Source organism: Musa acuminata, chromosome BXJ2-7 (assembly GCF_036884655.1).
Source record: "Musa acuminata AAA Group cultivar baxijiao chromosome BXJ2-7, Cavendish_Baxijiao_AAA, whole genome shotgun sequence".
Lineage (NCBI taxonomy): Eukaryota > Viridiplantae > Streptophyta > Magnoliopsida > Zingiberales > Musaceae > Musa > Musa acuminata.
In genome coordinates, this window is record NC_088344.1 from 11489897 (window position 1) to 11510280 (window position 20384).

Genomic DNA, 20384 nt, shown 5'->3' on the forward strand with positions numbered 1-20384 from the left:
GCGACGAACGCTACAGGACAGAGACGAACCCTCCTCTCTCGTGGTGGTTATCGGCTTTTGGTTGTTGTGATGCCCGGTGCGGAATCCGAGAGGCCTCCGAACTCGGACCCTCGTGGCGGGGAAGCTGGCTGGGTCGGATCGTTGACCATGGACCGCCCTGTTCTGCACCCTTCGTGTTCGATCGCCGGTCGCTTCGGCCAACGAAGGCCGCCCCGCCGTGGCACTGGTCAAAGGTGTCATGAACGCCGCACACCCTTCCATGGCGCACGCATGCAGCACGCCACAACCGAGCCAACTGGTCCTCCTCCTCCTACCACGGACACTTCACCATCTCTTCCTTGCTTCGTGTGATTCGGACCAATGGGTCGTCACGTCGAGCTGCACCTCAGATACCAAACATATAGTAATATATCCTCTGTTTCTTCTTTCTTTCATGTCTGCAAAATGCATTAGTGATTTATTATTATTCTTTTTGTGAGACTGCTGTTGAAATCCATCTTTGATCCTTGGTATCCGTTAAAGTGGAATTCCAATCTGGAATAGTGGCATTGTGCTCCATAGACACCAGCGGAAATCACGTAGGTGGTTTCCGCTGGTGTCCATGAAACAAGCAATATACAGCAACAAGAACACACAGAGAGAGAGAGAGAGAGAGAGAGAGAGAGAGAGAGGAAACTCAAGATGTGGATCATGAATCGTGCTGTTGGGAAGTCACGCGAGCTCTGTAGCTTGTAGAGATAGAGAGAGAAAAAGAAGAGTAGAATGAATGAGGACCATGGGCTGTTTGCCTCAAAGTTGCAACGGGGAAAGACCAGAAAAGAGCGAAGGCCTCGGAAAGCGCAGCTCGAGCGCACGCAAAACGGATTTCCCGTGCATGAAACTTTGGGAGGCCGGAGATCGCAAAGTAAGTGGGAGCAACGATGTCAATGGAAGGGGTATAATAATCCGAGCCAAGGAAACAAGTGGGAGCATGTGTCCAACCCCCGCCATTTTTATATGCCCTGCAACAAAAAGAATGAGCTCAAGGAAGCCAAGCTCGACTGCCTTCAAATCTCTCAGACACAACCTCTTCTCTTGCTGCCCTTTACTACTTGTTCTGTGAATTAGACTCCCTAAAAGGATGACATCTTCCTCAATCTTGTAAGGTCAGTACCAAAAGTTATGCCTCGCGGCTGTCCTCCTATCTTCTAGTGCAGTACGAATCAGTGGTTTGTTTCTGTGGCAAATCAGATGAAGAAGATGAGTGCAGTTTGAAGCTTACCACAAACACTAATATTACCGATAACTATTGGAATCAAAGTAGTCAAACCGTCGCCCAGATTAACATGATTAAGCGGTCAGAGTAATAGAATAAGAATTGGCATGAATAAGAAGACAAGCAATAAGACAGAGATGTATCAGACACGATGGCGCTTGGATATGTACGACCATAATTAATATGACCTAAGGATGTCTGCTCGTAGGTCGAGATGTTTGAACAGTGGCAGCTTTTGCGCATGTCCCCCCGGCACGACCAGAGCGAGCATTATGTTACTGGATCAGCTTTAAGATCTGCCACCAGATCCTTCTCTTCCACTTGTATATAAGTTGCTGCCTTCGGATCTATTGATTTCAGAACTCACTGAGAGCTTAAAGGTCTGAGGGCAAGGAAAAGGCCAAAAGAGGGTGGGAGAGTACTGAGCAATGGGCGAGGGAGAGCGGGCGGCGGAGTCGGGCGGGTTTAGCGCGACGAGGGCCGGCGCCAAGTGCGGCCGCTGGAACCCGACGGCCGAGCAAGTGAAGGTGCTGACGGATCTGTTCCGGTCCGGGCTCCGGACGCCGAGCACCGACCAGATCCAGATGATCTCCGCCCATCTCAGCGCCTTCGGCAAGATCGAGAGCAAGAACGTGTTCTACTGGTTCCAGAACCACAAGGCCCGCGAGCGCCACCACAAGAAGCGCCGCCGTGGCCCCCGAGACGAAGAAGACGACGACGGAGACCACCAGAAAGCAAGAAGCAGATGCTTAGCCAGTGAGTTCATATACATCCACCTCCATGCACGTATACATTTCTCTATATATTGTTGAAGCTTCAACACACGAGCTCTCGTAAGTCACAAGAAGCGGCTGCAGGCCATGAGCTAATCTCGCCATAAAATGACGATGAAAAGCTCCTGCAGAAGCTTCTGTTCTCCGTATCCACTCTGCTACACGCATTCACTGAACTAGGCTGTGTGCTATCTCAGGCTGTACGAAGGGGAAGCAGGACTTGTTCTGGCAGCGGCAGGAGAGAGAAACCGAGACGCTGGAGCTGTTCCCTCTGAAGTCTTGCAGCTCTGACGAGGAGAAGGTGATGTCGATGAGGAGCGAGCTGTGGGGAAGACCATTCTTGGACGCCGCAAGAGACCCGCCGTTGGATCTGCGCTTGAGCTTTATATAGAGTAGGTCAGAGTGAGTGACCCATGCTTTGGCCTGCAGGGAAGAAGGCTTCGACTGTACTCAAAGACATGGCTTCTGTGTGTACCCACGGATGACCTTGAGTGCCTGCCGAGGAGGAAGAAGAGATAAAGAACTGCATTCGGTTTCAAATTTCTACTGAACTCTTTCTTTTGTTTTCTGGGATCCAAGTACAAATCACTGTGACGACACATGGTTCCGACTGTACCCTGGACGACAGGGATCTTGAGATTTCGTGTGCTTCTGCATGTGGATTTGACTGCATGCTCCGCGGTTCTTTTGCTCGTCGGGAAGTCCGCCTGCTGCTCCATAGAAATCACCACCAGCATAGCTTTGTCAACGGCTTTCTTCTATCCTCCAGACAAATCTACCAGAGAGACACACCCCCGCCCTCTCTCTCACTCTCTCTCTATATCCATCTCCATGTAATGGCACTGCAAGGAAGAAAGCAGCTTAAAAAGGATCGCTCTTTCCGAACTGGTAAGCTCGCCGGAAATGCTCCCATGGTGAAGCAAGAAGAAATGAGTCTGATATAAGTCCCATATTACTAACGACTTAAAGAGTTGGTAAGACAAATTTAATCTTTCTTCGTTGTTATAGCGGATTTGGGATCAATGGGAATCACCAAACATATTAAGAGAATATTCTCATCTCATATCACTGCAGCAAGATCTATACATAATAGATGATGGATACTGCAGTTTTGACAACCTCACGTAGAGGCCGACCTATTATTATGATTTTTGAACCATAATAATCGATGAATTTTTCTTATGGAGAATCACCACAGTAGTACATTATTTTACCCTCCTAAGATATCCACACTAATAAATTATTTTTTTATGATTGTCAACCCAGTAGTAGATAATTTTACCATGTGAAAAATAGCCATAATAATAAAATAAATAGCTATACTCAGATAACTTTAAACTGTTAGTTTCTATATGAGCATATGAATGTTAATCATCAACAAACTAATAAGATACCTTAATATATAATTATGATAACTTCAATATTCACATTTGCAATGTTGGTGGAGTCATAAAAGCCTACAAATTCAAGCTAACTTTGTTGGCATCATTCTGTGACTTTCATCACACTCAATATCTCATTGTGAGACATGTACTAACCATATTACCAAACAAAAAGAAAACTGCATTGGTCAATCTTGATGGAGCTCCAATTAAATCTCTTAGATCGGATATATGTCGTGGTTCTGAAGCCAACGAGATCAGTGAGAGGCTACAAGTACCATTAGATGCACAAACAATTAGACAACGCAAGTTTGTCTGCCAACTAGCGATCTTGGGGAGAGGGAGGAGAGGACATAAGAGCGTGCAGGCAGCGATAAGTCGGATCTAGTCGGCGACGATGCAGCGGTAGCGACAGAACAACGGTGACGACAGACGTGAAACATCGAGGGCTGACTTGATAGATCCGGAAGGCGATGGTGGAATACTAACTTTAGAGATTTCACCGATGATAACAAGTATCAGCGACGAGGACGACAGTAGTGGGCCAATAGCAGTGTCGACTGCAACGGGCAGTAGCGACGGTGGCAGCAGGATTTGTGAGTCTCAGTAGCGATGACAAGAAGACTTTTAAGGCATGTTTGGATTATATGGCCGAAAACACACACATTATCCTCTGGTCATTTAAATCATACTCTTTGGTTCATCTATTGTTGTGGTTTTTGAAAACTTCAATATAAAAGATTAGTTAATAAAATGCATATCAAAACATTACTGTTAGATATTTATAACTGTGGTCATAGAAAATCACAATCCCTAAAGAACACTTTTGGTGCAGTGTATTCATTTTAAAAATCTCAATAAAAATAGGTGTTATTCTATTTTTTATTAGATAAATATTATAGAGATGTTCTTGTTTTCTAGATTTATTAATATAGTAATTCAAACGGGTCCGTTTAAATGCATCAATTTGAATCTGAACGAATGATAGAAAATTCCTTTCTCATATATATTTGGCAGTACATCGACCGTCACAGTGAACGAGACCACTCATCAAGCACGTGACATGTTACGTCACTCACGATCGCTTTCACGATTAACTGCGTCAGCCCGGTGGCCCCCTTTAGTTGTCGAGAGGAATCTTCGGGACCGACACTTGTCACGGGCACGTTGCACACCGGCGCGCCTTTCCACGGCTTATGCGGTCACTCATGACCCGCGGACTGGTTAACGGTTCGGTATGCGAGCGGTGACGTCGATCGTGAATTTTCAGGGTCTTGCTAAGCCGACTCGCGGAGCCCCATCTGGTCGCCTCTATAAAACTCTAAACTTCATCGTTACTCCGTCTCCTCCGACGGGAATAGAGCGGAGCGGGGATTTGTGCATCGTTCTCAGCGTGCGTCGGCGGAGAGCATGGGAAAAGCTTCCAAGGACAAAAGGGTACGATCTAACCCCACCGGTGGTTTCTTTGCTCGCTCTGGTTTGTCCTTTGCGCCGTCCCGTTGATGGTTCCGCGTTCGCGTGCGCGATGAGTTGCAGGATATCTACTACCGTAAGGCAAAGGAGGAGGGATGGCGCGCGCGGAGTGCTTTCAAGCTCCTTCAGATCGACGAGGAGTTCAACATCTTTGAAGGTGGGTGGAGCTTTTATTTTCTTGCCCTAATTTTGTTCCTAACACATACGGAACATCGGGATCAAACGGCAACCGTGTCGTTTGGTTTGCTCAAGGTATTGGGATTCTGGTTCTTGATTGAAACCTTATGGAAAGCAATCTAATGCAGTTATCAGCAAAAAAAATCTGCATGTAACCAGATTGTGGGGCCGAAGAGTATAGCGCACATTGTTTGAATATTATCATGGAATGATACACTTTGGCATAAGCTACAAACCATAATGGAATGTGATAACAATAACATGTTTGATGTTTAATAGAAGCACTGATTGTCCGTTTCTGTTTTCCCTCTTTTTTTGGGGGGGCATTGTATTGAGTTTGCAATTGTTCTTGTTTGGTGCAACTTAGCCAAGGGGAAGATAAAATTTCATAGTGAAATTGTTCACTTTGAGGAGAAGATTTTTTTTTCTTGTCTTGCTACCTTTACAATAAGTACCGCAGGGAACTTTTAATGTTAATTCCAGTGTTTTAGGAAGCAACTGTAGCATGTAGATGGTCAAGGTACTCCATAACGTATATGATGGACTTAATAATACATGTGTTGCATATTAAAACACTAAAATAATCTAGCACTAATAAAGAAATGCAAGATCAATATTATATAACGAACAAGAAACTTTGATCCAATCAATCGATACTTGTTAAGTCAGATTTTGGTTGTTTGATGTGGAAACTGGCTCAGATCCAACCAAGTCCCTTTCTTCGAGTTAGTTCCATGGTGAGCTTCACCGAACTGAGTTGAATCCCTGTAAAACTACATCGAGTACGTCTCTGATAATGCTCATTCGATGCTTAAGTTAGTAACCAAATCAAACGATTCAGACAATTCAGAGGTAAAAAGTTGTGTGTGTGGAATGTACCTGAGGAGCCCTTTTATAGTGGTCTTTAGGAACCTTTACCTCTGTGGTGTGCGCTAATTATGAAGAACATGGTGCGTCAATCCCAGGCGAAAATATTGTCCTTCTGCGTCAAACCTGAGATGGGGTAACATTCGGCCATGTGGTATTGATCGGACGGCGATGTGTCAATAGCTGGTTGTCTGGACCTGGTCATTAGGCTCCGAGGTGTTGGCAACATCATTTTGTCCCCAACAATACTAAATACTACTTGTACTGATGTGATGGTGAATAAGTCACATGGAAGGTTTGATAGGAGATTGCACATTCAGGTGAACTAGCTGTTGAACATGGAACAAATAAAGTAGGCTTCTGCTGAAGGATCAATCAAGCATAGTTTTTTCTTGTAAGAGAGAAGACAAGCAAAAAGTGTTGCCGTGATGAGAAAAATATCATTGGGAAGAGCAAAACCAAATATTTTCTGCTGTGGGAATATGTTTTGCAGTTATACCAGGAAAGTAGCAGAGAAATAAAAGATAGAGAACAGAGGAACAGAAATGTGGGCATTTGTTCTGATATCCTAAAATTGCAGTAGCTTAAATCCATTTCCTTAGAAAAGTTGCCTTTAGACCAGTTAGTTGTATTAGGCAGAGTGGTCACATTCATATCTTTGGAGGTTCATCTTTTTGACAACACCTAGGCAGGTGGAAAGTTGGTAGCATCTAGCTGACCTATGTAATCTGGTCAATTAGTAAAAAAAGAAAGTTGATAGGTATTTTACCTATGGATTGGCCAGATATATGTGTTTCATTCTAAGACAGTCACTGTGAATAACCCTTATAAGATTTCATTCCGATTTGGCAGGAGTAAAACGCGTAGTTGATCTGTGTGCAGCTCCTGGCAGCTGGAGTCAGGTATGTTTTAAGACTGATTGTAACCATGCTATTGGTTTGATTTCTATATATAACTCTTGAATATTTATCACTATATTAGGTGTTAGTGGTCATAGTAACTCTCCTCTATCGTTATTGATTGCTCCTTGATGACTTTTTGTTTTAAGCAAAACATGTCAACTGGGTCTAGTTCCATTATTGTTTTTTATCTAATAATTTTAATGTTGGTGCATTGTAAAACATACATTACAAGGTTTATCCACTATTACGAGTTCCTTCTGAGCTATCATTTTTTCTATTGAACTGCTTACTAGCATTTCACATGGACTGCTTTATTTCTGGCTTCTCCTGCGTAAAAATCCACTCCTCTTGTTTGATGAAATGTTTGTTCTTAAGAATCTTACATGCATGCCTTTATTGATCAATTTTGTGCATTTAATTCATATGTCGGAAGGTTCTTGCAATGTCGACCCATGCAGAATAAAATCCAACTTGGGTCTTTCTTTGCGTATGAAGCTGGGCCTAAATAACCTATGCAGTGTTTGGTCAGTTTTTTTTTTATGTTTGTTTGAGATGCCGAGAGATGCAGAAGCCGACGTTAATGTATTCTCCGGTTACTCCAGCCTGTTTTTGTAATCTTTTTGATTTAGAAGTAGGAATGATATTGGGTATATATTTGTAAATGCATCTCCTTGATGGTTTTCCTTGGTCATCTGAACTGATTGAGCTAGGCCGTTGGATAATCCTGTTGGAATTATTTGAATTAAAATGTTTTATGAGATCCCCTTCCATCCATCATATTTGGATATTCTGCATCAGGTTTTGATAGAAAGAAATACTGAATGGTTGTTTAAAGTTCTTTTGCATGTAACTAACCCCATCAGCGCTTAGTCTACATATGCAAGGAAAAACTTCTACTAGGTTTTCCAATCAATGATTTAAAAAGCGTTAGGCACCAAGGTCCAAAAACACTCGAGGCGCTCGGTGCTCACTCGAGCGAAGCGAGGCACTAAAATATAAAAATATATAATATAATTAATAAATATAATTATGTAAATAAAAATACTATTAAATTAATAAAATCTAAGGTACAAAATCACAATGTCACAGTAACAAAAAGTCTTAAAATTCAAAACAATAAAATTTTACATCAAAATCATCCAGTATATAGTTACTAGTGTACACCTAGCAGTATACTGCTAATATATTGTTAACAGTATACTATCGAAATGAGAAGAGTGTGAGTAAGAGGAAGACTTAGGTTGCTGACTGAGAGCAACGACAGCGATAGTGGCAGCGGCGAGCAACGATGGTGGCAACGACAAGCAATGACAGTGGTAGCGACAGCGGAGAAGAAATCTCGGCGGCAGAATCGTGAGCAGGGTTAGGGTTGGGGAAGTCGTGAGAGGGATGCTGGGAGGTTGATATTGGTGTTTTAGTTGATTCGATTGAACCAACTAAAGCACCGGAGATCGAACTAGACCTGAAACGCTAGTTTGGTTGTTTGGTTTAACCCGGGTGCTCGCCCGAAGCGCCTAGCGCCTGGGCTCGGGCGAGCGCCTAGCGCCTGGGCTCGGGCGAGCGCCCAGGTGGCGCCTCTTTGAAGCGCTTGGAAATGAAGTGAGGTGCTCGGGCCTCACCTTGTCTCGCCCGAGCACCTAGGTGAGCGCTTGAGTGCCTATTGAAATCGCTGTTTCCAATTACCAACATCAACCATACTCTCTAATGTAAAATGAATAAACCATATTATTTGGTCTTGAAAGTACTTCACTGCATTATAATAATCATAATGATGTTTGAAATCTCTTCTATCATGGCTAACTGTTCCACCTATAGCGTTCTGTGTGTGCTTAATAGGTGTCTGTTTAACCGATACATGGTACACATCATCATATATTCAATGTTAAGTTTTTGCATAGCATGAGTAACAATTTTCAATGGAAAAATCATTAGCTGATATGATTTCCTTGTTTCTTGGAAAGTTTCCTATGTGATTGGTCATTGTCAACTTCAGTCATTTACATCTGCAGGTCTTGAGTCGAAGATTGTATCTTCCAGCAAAATCGTCACCAGATTGCAGGTAAGAGGCTGCCTTGTTTTGCATCACTGAATTTCTTTTTATAATTAATTGTTATGTATTTATAAATATATTAATTATTAAGGTTTGTGAATCTATGGATTGTAAGTAAACAAAGGTTTATGAACCTATGCAAAAGTTACTGGCTCCACACTTGTAGGAGCCTTTGGTACTGTGCTGGTCTTTTCTATATTTGAGAATTCATGTATTAAGGTGTAATACATATTGAAAGATTCAGACAATGAGGGATGGTTTTGATTGAAGGGATTTCTATTTGAAAAAAATGAAGAATATGCAAAAGTAGTTTATAAAAAAAAGGATCAATCAAATCTTGTACAGACCACAGATACTTTAAATCATTCCTTGAAATTTTGGTATACTTGGCATGGCTTCTCAATTCATTGACTGTTTTTTTTTGTAGGGACAGTGATCTTCCACTTATTGTTGCAATTGATTTACAGCCTATGGCTCCTATAGATGGTGTTATTCAAGTTCAGGGTGATATCACTAATGCTCGAACTGCTGAAGTGGTAAAATTCTATTTGACACTTGTTTTCAAGGTTTCAAATACCATTCAAATTGGTATCTGTCAACTTGTATTAACATATAGTTGACAATGATTGGGTGTTTAATTTTATTTATTTATTTATTTTTGGTGATATTGGGAAATACATGGTGGAATATTGGTACCATACTGGTCTGACCAATTGCCAAAACCAGTATTGGACTCAAATTCAAATCATTGCCACTTACATATATTTTAATAATTAGACAAATATCTTATGCTTCTCCCATAACAATGTCATGAATCTTAAGTCATGCAACTAAGCTTGGATAGTGAGCTATTCTGTGGCAAGGTTTTCTTGAGCAACAGAGTAAACGAGTTTGTCAAAATTTGTTTTTCATGTCATTTAGTCTTAAAAATGTTAGGAAACTTCAAGTTGCTGTTTTCCTTATTGTTTTCTCTAGTTCGAGGCTGTGTGATCACATTACTTAAGTTTACATTTCTGAGAATTCATTTTTCGGAAGTCTTGTTTTGATTATTTCCCATGTTTATTCATTTCTGACCTTAATTTTTATTTGTAGGTTTAGCTTTATTATATTTTTCTTGATTATTTTTTAATATTTAGCCACATTTTTTATATGGTTTTCCTGAAATGCTCTTATATTTAATATCCTCTTTTGGGAAATTACCATTAGGAAGTGCCTGTATTTATGCTTCAGTACTATGAATTATTATTCATTTTTATAAAAAGAGATCACTTACCAGGTAATCAGACATTTTGATGGTTGCAAGGCAGACTTGGTTGTCTGTGATGGTGCTCCGGATGGTAAGACAGTAAATATAGTACAGTTAATGCATTCCTACTTTTTGTTGCATTTCAGTTATTAGTGTCTTTAATATGTTCATATCTCTTAATTATTTCAGTTACTGGTCTTCATGATATGGATGAATTTGTTCAGTCTCAACTTATATTGGCAGTAAGTGCAAACTTATTTATTGTGTCTTATTTTTATGTCATACTTTTCTAATCTTTATTCAGACAAAGAAAGTAATATGAAATTGATTGAACACCAAAATAAGGTTTATGTTTCAAACGTGTGAGTTCCCTCAGACTGAGGATTGCCTGTTTCCTGCAATAAGAACTATTGATGTTGGAGATAATTAGGTTGATAAGTAAAATTTCTGAAAACCATCTCGAAGTTGTAGGATCATTTTGCAGCAAAAGTTGTTGGTTAGATGAGAAGCAGATCAAGACAGAATAGCTGTTACCACTGGATGGCATGAAGTATTGCTCTTAAATATAGTATTTACTACCATCACTTACTAGCTAATACTTGCTCTTCCACTATCTTAGGCATAAAGTCTTTACTAGGATCCTTACCTTTTGTTAACCATGTTATGCCATGTTAATGATCCCATGGTTGGTTTTGTGATGGAGTATTGATCTACACTTCATACATGGACTGAGAAGTTATTTTTAATTTTTCATTTATAAAATATTTCTGCCATGATTTTGTTTTGGGATTCTAGTACAATAGTGTATCTGATGAAAAACTCATGCTGATTTTCAAATTTGGTGCTTTTCATGTTAGCTGGAGCAAGGTTCGTAATACCGTACCGTACCGGAGTTTCGATCTGGGCTCGGTACCGGTATGGTACGGTATACTGCTACAGTACTGATACAGTGTCGGAATGGTAACATATGGTCCGCGTACCGAAAGTCTGTCGGACCGGTACATATCGCCCGTACCGGGCGGTACGGACCGGTACTGCAAACCATGAGCTGGAGTGAAGCAAGCAGCTTCTCTAATAGTTAGGAAATTTATTTGTGGCTTCTGTTTGATTGGGATACCTATTTTCTTTCACACATGTTTCATTTTGTTTTTTTTGTTGGGCAAAATGGAAACTGGAAAAAACATATAAAAGATGCAAACAGATGAAGTAGGCTTGTTTTTCATAAAGATACATAGACCAAGCCCAAGCTGATCTATGGTTTGAACATTTTTTTGTTGGATTTCATTCTTTATTATGGATCTTGGTCATGCTTGAGTTGAATCTGGAGTGTTAGATTTAACACTATTGAGAAAAATAGACTTGTAAGATGGTTTGTATTGTGGTTGAACTTGCAAAATTAGGGAAAAGCTTTAGCTCGACTAAAATAAAATGGATGTGTTAGTCTTCACCCGTTCTTGTATATGGAAGTCTTAGTTCTGTTTTATACACCAAATCAATTTAGGTTGACCCTGTATATCTCTTGTCAGTTTGTTTCACTGCTACATCATAAAAAGTTACTTTCATTGCATGATTAGAACAGGAAAATTTGAGCCATGATTTTCTAGGAAACTACAAGCAGAAGTGTTTCATGTGATCCCCCTCTATTATAGGAAGAATTATACTGAACTTGCTCTTGGTACTACCACTCTACTTAATAGCAGTATCAAAACCAGGATAGGACAGTGAATACTCTAGAAGTAATAATGTCTACTTGGCATTTCATTGTTTCTTAACATAACAACTTTGGATCCCTCTTGTCTATATCTGCAATTAAATTATTTTGTCTTAAAATTCTGGATAAAATACTATAAACATGGAGGGCTTAACTTCCAACTTCTGTATTTCCAGAGTGCTTTCTAGTTGACTCTTAGATTCAGTCTTGTTCACTTTGTATAGGATTAGTTGTAGAATGTTGCATGAAATTTATTGTGAAGTTGTTGAAGGTTTTACACTTTGTTGTATCATTTTGAAAAGGTTAATCCATTATTGGTTGTCTTATGTATAGGCACTAACAATCGTTACTCATGTACTTCGAGTTGGTGGAAAATTCATTGCAAAGATATTTCGGGGTAAAGATACAAGTCTTCTCTATTGCCAAGTAAGATGCTTCTTATACTTGCTCCTTCCCAATTGCTCTTTCTAAACATCTCAATTTGAAAAAGGAAACAAAAAAATATGCTTTCTTTAGATGTGAGACTTTAAATAATAAAAAGTTAAACAGGTATTGTGTTGTTGGATGCCTGGTAAAATCCCTTTATCTTTTTGATACCTGCCTTATGTTAAATTCTACAACATAGTACATGATTTTGACAATTTGCCTGCCTCATTTCATAGTGAACTTCAATGAGGATCTTTTGCCGTAGAGAGCAATTGACCACTGCAAGAAATAAAAGCCACGAAAAAGGCAGACATCAAATTAGCGTATTGTTATACCATCTATTCAAGTCCACAATATTAACTTTTAGGAAAACTGAAGATTGACAGTGAGGCTACAACTGAGGGAGATTAATTTTCAGAAAAAAGATCTTCAGTGCAACTTTATGTGACAAAGTCATTTATGGAGCTCATCAATGGTTACAAGTATTGTTTCTATCTTGGTTTTTGACTAAACACTCTAACTGATTGATGGACTCTTAGGAATTGTGCTTAATGTTGACGAGTTATGGAGTATAAAACTTCTTATTGCTAAGATCAGTTGATATAAAAAGAGGTCATTCTTTTAAAGATGATAGTATTAATCTTTAGTTTATTACTTCATTTCTTGTTCATCAGATTAAGCTCTTAATTTTGACCTGACAAAGACTATTAAGTCCCCACAAACTTATTGTGCTTTCTTATGTATCTTTGGATTTGAGACAGATCATTTGCCCTAGAGATAATAATTAACTGGTTTAGACTCTTTACAAGGTATCTGGCTAAGTACACCTAGAGGAAGCCTATATCTGGTTGAGCTTAATTGCAAACTTGATAGTGAAAGTTGAAATAGATTTTGTGGTAGCTTAGTGTGTTAGATCATGTTATGCAGCACACACGGCGATCAGGTTTGGCTTGGGTTTACCTGCAAGCCCCCAAACCAATCCAAACATACTGGAGTTGCAGCTTTGTCATAGGATTTTGAAACTGTGTGTACATTAGGTATTCAAAACTTCCAAGAGATAGAGGAAACACTGTAATTAGCAGAGGTACACATGCAATTATCTACTTACAATTCATTTTGAGGATGAAACTCCTTGCATGATCAGCTATTTGTGATACACTGCAAGGAGAACACTAAGGATATAGGAAGCTATTGTGGAATAAAGGAAAAAGCAAGGAAGAAGATATATGGGGTTCTCTAGTTGCACCAATGGAACAATTTCAAAAAATTCTGTTGGATTCATAAGGATTCAGGGAAAAGTTTTGTTGTAAACGCATAAAGAAGTTACGCTCAATAAAAACAACCTTATTATTTCCTATTGTTTCTTCTCTCTTAAATATAGCTTGTTTTTCACATACTGTTTACAGCATTATTAACTGAATGGTTTTTTCTCTTATGCAGCTGAAATTATTTTTTTCTCATGTTACCTTTGCAAAGCCAAAAAGTAGCCGTAACTCAAGTATAGGTAAGGCAACATGTCCTTGTGGAAATGCCTTTTACATCACCGTGTGACTAAGTTGATATTCGGGCTGATTTTAGATGTTATCCCTGTAAGTTTGTATGGACTGTTAGCATGTAGCCAACTAGCTCGACTTATTACTGGTCATTCACCTTCACTGTTACTGGGTTACATGTGTGGGGCTTCCATAAATACATTTGCAATCAAAGATTGAAGTATTGCATATCGTGCTGACATTAGTCACATGGTGCAACCATAGTACTGTGCCATCTTCAAAGGTCCTTTGGATAATACAATTGATAAATGCGGATCATGTTTGTTGCACAACATGTGCTGATTAAGATTGACGACGAGTATACTTACCTGGCATACACCTGTGTACCATGCTCGTTGGTATTTTATGGGAGGTTCTTACATACACTCGGCATACTGGTCCTTCAGTATGTGGCTGCTATATGGATGCTTAAATTTGAAAGGATTGAGATGCACAGGTCTATCTGATATTATGCTGTGATTGCACATGGGGATATGCATGAATTTACATGATTCATTTTACTTGGATGTTATGAAAACCTTCTTTATGTCCAATGCATTTGACCTCTTGTTCTGCTTATGCTGATTTCTGGAGCATTTGTGCTTTGCGACCATCTCCACTGAGGTGTATAGCAAACTCATTTATATAATACCGGTCAGGAATATACAATGACCTTGTACTATAATTATGAACTTGATTAGGGAACTTATATTTTCAATTTTCTTTTGTCAGGGAATGGTTATTTTGTAAATCCAGGGCATATGTGTCTAGAAAAGATATTTATACAATTATTACTTAAATTTGGTGATGAAACTTCAATATGGTCCCAGCTTGCATATCTTCTCGTGTGATATGGTGTATACCTTATTTTATGTAGATACCATAAAACCATTTAGGGGTGTGAAAATACAGGCCTACCAAACTAAGAAAGTTGGCATTGTTTCTATACAAGCAATACTTGTGTCAGGGAGGTGTCCCAGCATAAACATGTAAGTGAGGTGATCAGAGGAAGACAAGGGTGGGACAACCAGTGGGGTCCTTGGGAATCATGCCACTTCTCCAATTCTATATGACAGTATCTTAAAAAATATTCTATTATGAAAACTGAAACAAAACCAAACCAAACCTTTTGCTTGTTTAATATGCATGTTATGATAGTTCTAGGCTGCCAAGTTTCTTATATATATATTTATATATATCTTTATTGCAGAGGCATTTGCAGTTTGTGAGAACTATTCACCTCCTGAAGGATTCAGTGAGAAAGATTTGTATCATCTTTTGGAAAAAATTGGCAGTCCTTCTGGTGTTGAAGATTTAGGTCAGCTACTCACTGAACTTATACAGTGCATGATTTATTTTGTTTCATTTATGGTGGTTGCATATTCATTTTTTCCCCAATTAACTTGAAAAAATCTTGACTGTATAAGTAAAAAAGATGGATATGAAATAAATCCTTTTTTTCTTGACTGTACAAGCCACTGGAGATCTGATATCAGCAAGGTATTTAAAGATTAAAAGGATGGAAGAACACCCTTTGACTGTATTGATATGCTTCTCACGACACATTTCTTCTTTTGTTTACTTGCATGTCCACACCATGATTGATTGTTGACCTAATTAGGAATAGGCTTTATTAGTTAATCATGAGATTTCATTGGATGTCAACTAATGCAGTAAATTCTGTTGATTTATAAGCTATATCGACCAAGAAGTACCTCTTCAATGGAAATATAACAGAGGATATGTTGGCACAATGGCCAGAAGAGAGAAACTGACCTTTGCTGGTATAAATAATAACAGATCAAAATTTTGATGTGCTCTCAACCAAGAGGTACTTCTTTTGTTTACTTGAATGTCCACAAGTGTCTTCTATGGCATGCCAATTGTCAAGTATCACAAAAATGTACAGAGGCAACGCTTTCATTATGATACAAATTGATGATTTAAGCGCAATAAAGTGTTAGGAATATTCCTAACTTGGTCAACAATCATATGTGTTTAGACAATTTTTATGCTTTCACACTTTTGTTACATCACTGGAGGTAAAACTTTATGCCTGCCCTTGTCATTTGTTGCATGATATTCCATTGAGTAGATTATTTATGAGTTGTCATTCTCTGTATGTGCTTATTTTTATTGTCTTGAACTTCTATATGTAGTCATGTTACAATAAAGGAAATATGATAAATGAATTTTCCATTGTTAAGTTTGAAAATCTTGTTTTAGCGGGTTGGTAAAACATCCTTGTCAAGATGTTGTTCCTGTGAGGTTTCATGCGTCTTCAACTAAAAAGGTTTTTCTTGGATAACATCATGTTTCTATTACAGACTGCCGAAGTGGGTGGTTGGAGGGGCCAAACAAGGTTTATATTCCATTTTTGGCGTGTGGTGACCTCAATGGGTATGATTCTGATCGATCATACCCGCTTCCACATTCTTCAGAGGGTGGGTGTTACATGAGTTTGGATCCCGTACAGCCTCCCATTGCTCCTCCGTATAAAACTGCACTAGAACTCAAGAAAGCTGCCAATCATGGGATTCTAGAAATTGACAAGCTCTCTCTCAACTCCGATGAGTAAACTCTAGCTTTAATTTAGTAATTGAGATAGAGGTTCAGAGGCTGTAAGAGCGTGTTCCGGTGGCATTTCTTTTCTTTTTTTTTTTTTGTCAGCATCTGATACATTTTGTTGTAAGCTAACAATTTTAAGCAGTCTAAGTATCTGATTCCGATGGAATTGAAAGAGTTGTTTTTAGGATTCCCTCTGGCCTGTTATTTTTTTAGTTTTCAAGGCATGTTTTCCTTTTTCATAATTAAAAGATCAACAGGGAAAAAGAGTTCCTTTCAGCATTTTCTCAATAACTTTAGTTCCTGGTTTTGTCTTTGGCAGATCTCGAACTGGAAACACGGAATTCAACACCAGATGGGGGAAGCCTGACAGTCGAAAAAAAGTCAACACAGCAGAACCGTTTCTAGAGGAGAGAGCTGGAAGTGTGCTGGTGTGGTACAAAGCTAATAGAAAAATTGATGGTCGAGCTGCTATCCATAAAGTTTGCTTGCAGGATGAGTCTAGCACGACCTCCTCGACGAGGAGTTGAGGAACTTGATGCAGTCTTCTAGGGCCTCCGACAGGTGAGAATCTCCAGGAGGAGCAAACCTCTGTGGAGTCATGTCGGCGTAAACATTGGACGGTGGCTGTCTTCTGCTTCTGGAGATGAGGTGCAGGGCCGTTGACGTCCTGGTATCGAGAAGGCGGAAGAATCTTACCGCCGAGACACGTGCGCTCCGGAGCAGCCGAAAGGGAAAGCCTGTGAGGCCGTGCTTCTCCTTCGAATCCCTGGAATGTATGCTGGATGTGAGAGAGATGGTAGGCTTCTCATTGACATTGTCGAGGCGGAAGGCCATGCGCCTATCGCACTACAGCATCCGACTGCCAGAGCTACAGAGATGGTTCTGCCACAGGATGGCAGCGAGACATTTATGGCGAGGCATCTGCAACATGCCAAGCAAAGAAATAAAGGTGGGGAAAGGCGAAGAGGGGTAGAGACTACAGAGGAGGAGGTGAGGTGGGCTGGACTGTTGTTTCAAGTGAGTGAGCAATGGATGATGCCTGATAGAAAAGAGTAAAAGTGCGAATCGTTGTGGAACGCTAACTGGGGCGGTATATGCTTGGGGTATGGTGGTAGAAGAATCTTATCATCCTTGAAGCAAGTGAAAGCCCGGCCATGAATGTGAGAAAGAAAAGGGTCGTGATGCTACATGACAGTTTGAATACCTCGTCCCCAATCCCTTCATTTCTTTTGAGGTACGTTTGCTTGGACCTCCTCAGACTCTCTCTCTCTCTCTCTCTCTCTGTTATGGTGAGTGCACCGAGTTCAGAGCTCGCGTGCTCTTTCCATGGAGCTCTTTGGGTCCATGGACGACCATTTTGCCCGGGTCCTTTTGCCTCACAATACATATTCTTAGGGCCTCTGACAGAACCTTTATGTTAATATGTTAAGAGCATAATGTATCACTCACTGGTTCGAACATATTACTTCGTGTATGTAACCGGAGTAGGGGTCTGCCTTGCATGAGAAAACTATGTAAGCCGATCCAACATCCGCCTTCATCTTCAGGAAGGCTACCCTTCGAACCAGCATTGTTGCTTGCCTCCATTTGGTCCAATACCTCTTTCTTAGCAAGCTTCACATATTATGTTCTCGAATGCTAAGCCAACCGGACTTGTTTTTGTTCCCGGAAAGCGCTCTGGTAGCGTACAACCTCCGACATAATCATTTAAATATCTTCATTGAAGATTTCGGAGTACACTGGCTAGACTGTGTGAATTAATTGTAGTCAATAATGTGAAGACAGGTAGATAAGGAATGATGTGATTGCTCTTAATCTGATTGGTGGCATTGCCCTCAATAAAAAAGAAAAAAAGGGAGGTGGGGTGGGGAGCAGAAAAGAACCACAAAACATTGGCTGTCGTTATTCTTGAACAACTTATACTTGGTGGCATTGCCCTCGAGTGCATTGTGTTCTATAAGATTTATTCCCTGTTGATAGTCTATATCATTCATGTACAACCAACCATCTCCGGATTATTTTCAGAGAATGCAATATCTGATGATTTTGATATCATATTTGCTGGATTATATTGTCTCGGACAAATTTGCTCATTGCTGAATCAACACTGTTACTCATGTAGCGTCCAATAATCTCCACTTTCCATAGTCTTTTTGCAGCAGCTAGACTTGTTTATGCGCACGCTAATCGCACAGAGTGGGGCACATTTGCTTTTTTCTTCCTTTGCAATATGCTTTGCTTGTTTTGTGTTAGGATTCCAAGTTCTATTCGCACTCTTAGTGAAGCTTTTTGGGGTTGCATCCTAAATTGCCGAGTTGTATGGAAGAACATGTTGTCCACCTGACCAACCCCAGCGGTTCCCGTGGCTGGCGACCAATACAAAATTCCCCTCCACCGCAACAGGTGAGTCAGTCGAAGCTGAAAACGACTGGCCTTCCTCCCCAAATAGAAAAATAAAGGCCACTCACTCTCTTTGTCTATTCTTTCAGTTTGAGAACAGTACATTTACAACGGATTACATTAGTGGAATAGACACATGCTGTTCCAACAGATTAAATGGGTGGAATGCAGGCATGCTATGCTGTCCCGAGTTGATAAAACTGTACTAATCATGGACATATCCACCCCCATGAGTATTTGCCGGTGGAATTTATCACCCATAATATTTAACTTAGATGGCAGAGAATATTCCTGGGCCGACGTGACACACACCCTGACATCTGTATGATTCAGAAGAAAATCAATTCCATCGTGGCTCATAGACTCGAGCACACCCAAGCCTAGTATTATGAAGTGAATGGTCGACTATATCGAAGGTCCTTCGGCTAGCCCCTCTAGCCGATGTGTATGAAGAGATCTACGAAGAATACATCGAAGACCACACTCCGAGGCTTCAAAGTCCTCCAACAAGTTTACTACTAGCCAACCATGTGCATGGATGCGATCGCCTATGTGCATAGGTTGTAACGATGCCAAAAGTACGCTTGGGTGCAACACCAACCTATAGTCTTGCTAAGCCCGATCGACAATGCCTGGTCGTTTGCCTAGTAGGGAATCGACCTATTGGGACCGTTCCCACCTGTGTTGGGGTAGCGAAAGTTTCTTATTGTTGGTATAGACTGCTTCACCAAATGGGTATAAATTGAACCCTTAGCGACCATCTCGAAGAAGCAGGAGGAGGGATTTGTTTGGAAAAACATAATTACTAGGTTTGGAATCTCGAGGGCCATTATTACCAATAATGGAACATAGTTTAATAACTCAAAGTTTAAATGGTTCTATTAGTCCTACGAGATTCAATTGAGGTTCAGCTCAGTGGCACACCCTAGACCAATGGCTTGGTCGAGGTCACCAACCGAGCTATACTTGAAGGGTTAAAGAAAAGGGTCGTAGGGGCACAAGGCACTTGGGTTTATGAACTTCTGAGCATACTCTGGTTATCTTAGACTACTCCCAAGACTGGTCCGAGCGAGTCTCTTTTTAGCTTGGCATATGACACATAAGTAGTACTACCACCTGAGGTGGTCTTTCTGACCCTCCGGGTGGAGAATTTTGATGATGCGACATAAGAAGGACTTCGAGCCAACTTGGACTTGATCAGTGAGGAAAGAGCGGAAGCACTCCTCCGAGCCCTCAAATACAATAAGGCTATGGCGAGGCTCTACAATTGCAAGGTTCACCCATGACAGGTCAAGTTCGACAACCTCGTCCTCCACAAGGCCGAGGTCAACGACTCTACTAGCTCTTGAGGGAAGCTGGTCCCAATCTAGGAGGGGCCCTATTCGGTAACTGAGGTGGTTCGAGACGAGACTTACCACCTTGAAACCATGGAGGGAAGATCACTGCTGAGAACTTGGCATATCAATAACTTAAATAAGTTCTACCCCCGAGATCGGACCTTGGATCTCGACACAAATTGTGCATCATTATCGGGTCGGAACCCCACAACCAAGACCGAGCCCCTATCGATCGCAAAGAAGAGGAGAGATGGAAAGATCTTGACCAAGGAAGCACTTTTCATT

General features: G+C 40.5%; 2 protein-coding genes across 4 annotated transcripts; both read left to right on the plus strand.

Annotated features, from left to right (window-relative positions):
* Positions 1–1633: 1633 nt before the first annotated feature.
* LOC103991898 (WUSCHEL-related homeobox 9-like) lies at positions 1634–2540 on the plus strand. Its single transcript, XM_009411439.3, has 2 exons — positions 1634–2011; positions 2226–2540. The coding sequence occupies exons 1-2, from the start codon at positions 1684–1686 to the stop codon at positions 2417–2419; spliced, it is 522 nt and encodes a 173-aa protein (XP_009409714.1). The 5' UTR covers positions 1634–1683; the 3' UTR covers positions 2420–2540.
* Positions 2541–4679: 2139 nt separating this feature from the next.
* On the plus strand, positions 4680–18417 carry LOC135617226 (uncharacterized). 3 transcript variants are annotated; one of them, XR_010488652.1, is made up of 12 exons: positions 4690–4847; positions 4947–5040; positions 6780–6829; positions 8839–8888; positions 9307–9415; positions 10156–10216; positions 10315–10367; positions 12170–12262; positions 13703–13766; positions 15005–15112; positions 15490–15625; positions 16122–16236. XR_010488652.1 is itself a non-coding variant. In XM_065117240.1 (11 exons), the coding sequence occupies exons 1-11, from the start codon at positions 4821–4823 to the stop codon at positions 16370–16372; spliced, it is 960 nt and encodes a 319-aa protein (XP_064973312.1). In that variant the 5' UTR covers positions 4680–4820; the 3' UTR covers positions 16373–16561. The 3 variants fall into 3 exon arrangements, 2 of the variants coding, with proteins under 2 accessions (XP_064973312.1, XP_064973314.1); XM_065117240.1 differs by lacking the exon at positions 15490–15625 and having other exon boundaries at positions 4680–4847; positions 16122–16561; XM_065117242.1 differs by lacking the exons at positions 15490–15625; positions 16122–16236 and adding an exon at positions 16682–18417.
* The last annotated feature ends 1967 nt before the right edge of the window (positions 18418–20384 follow it).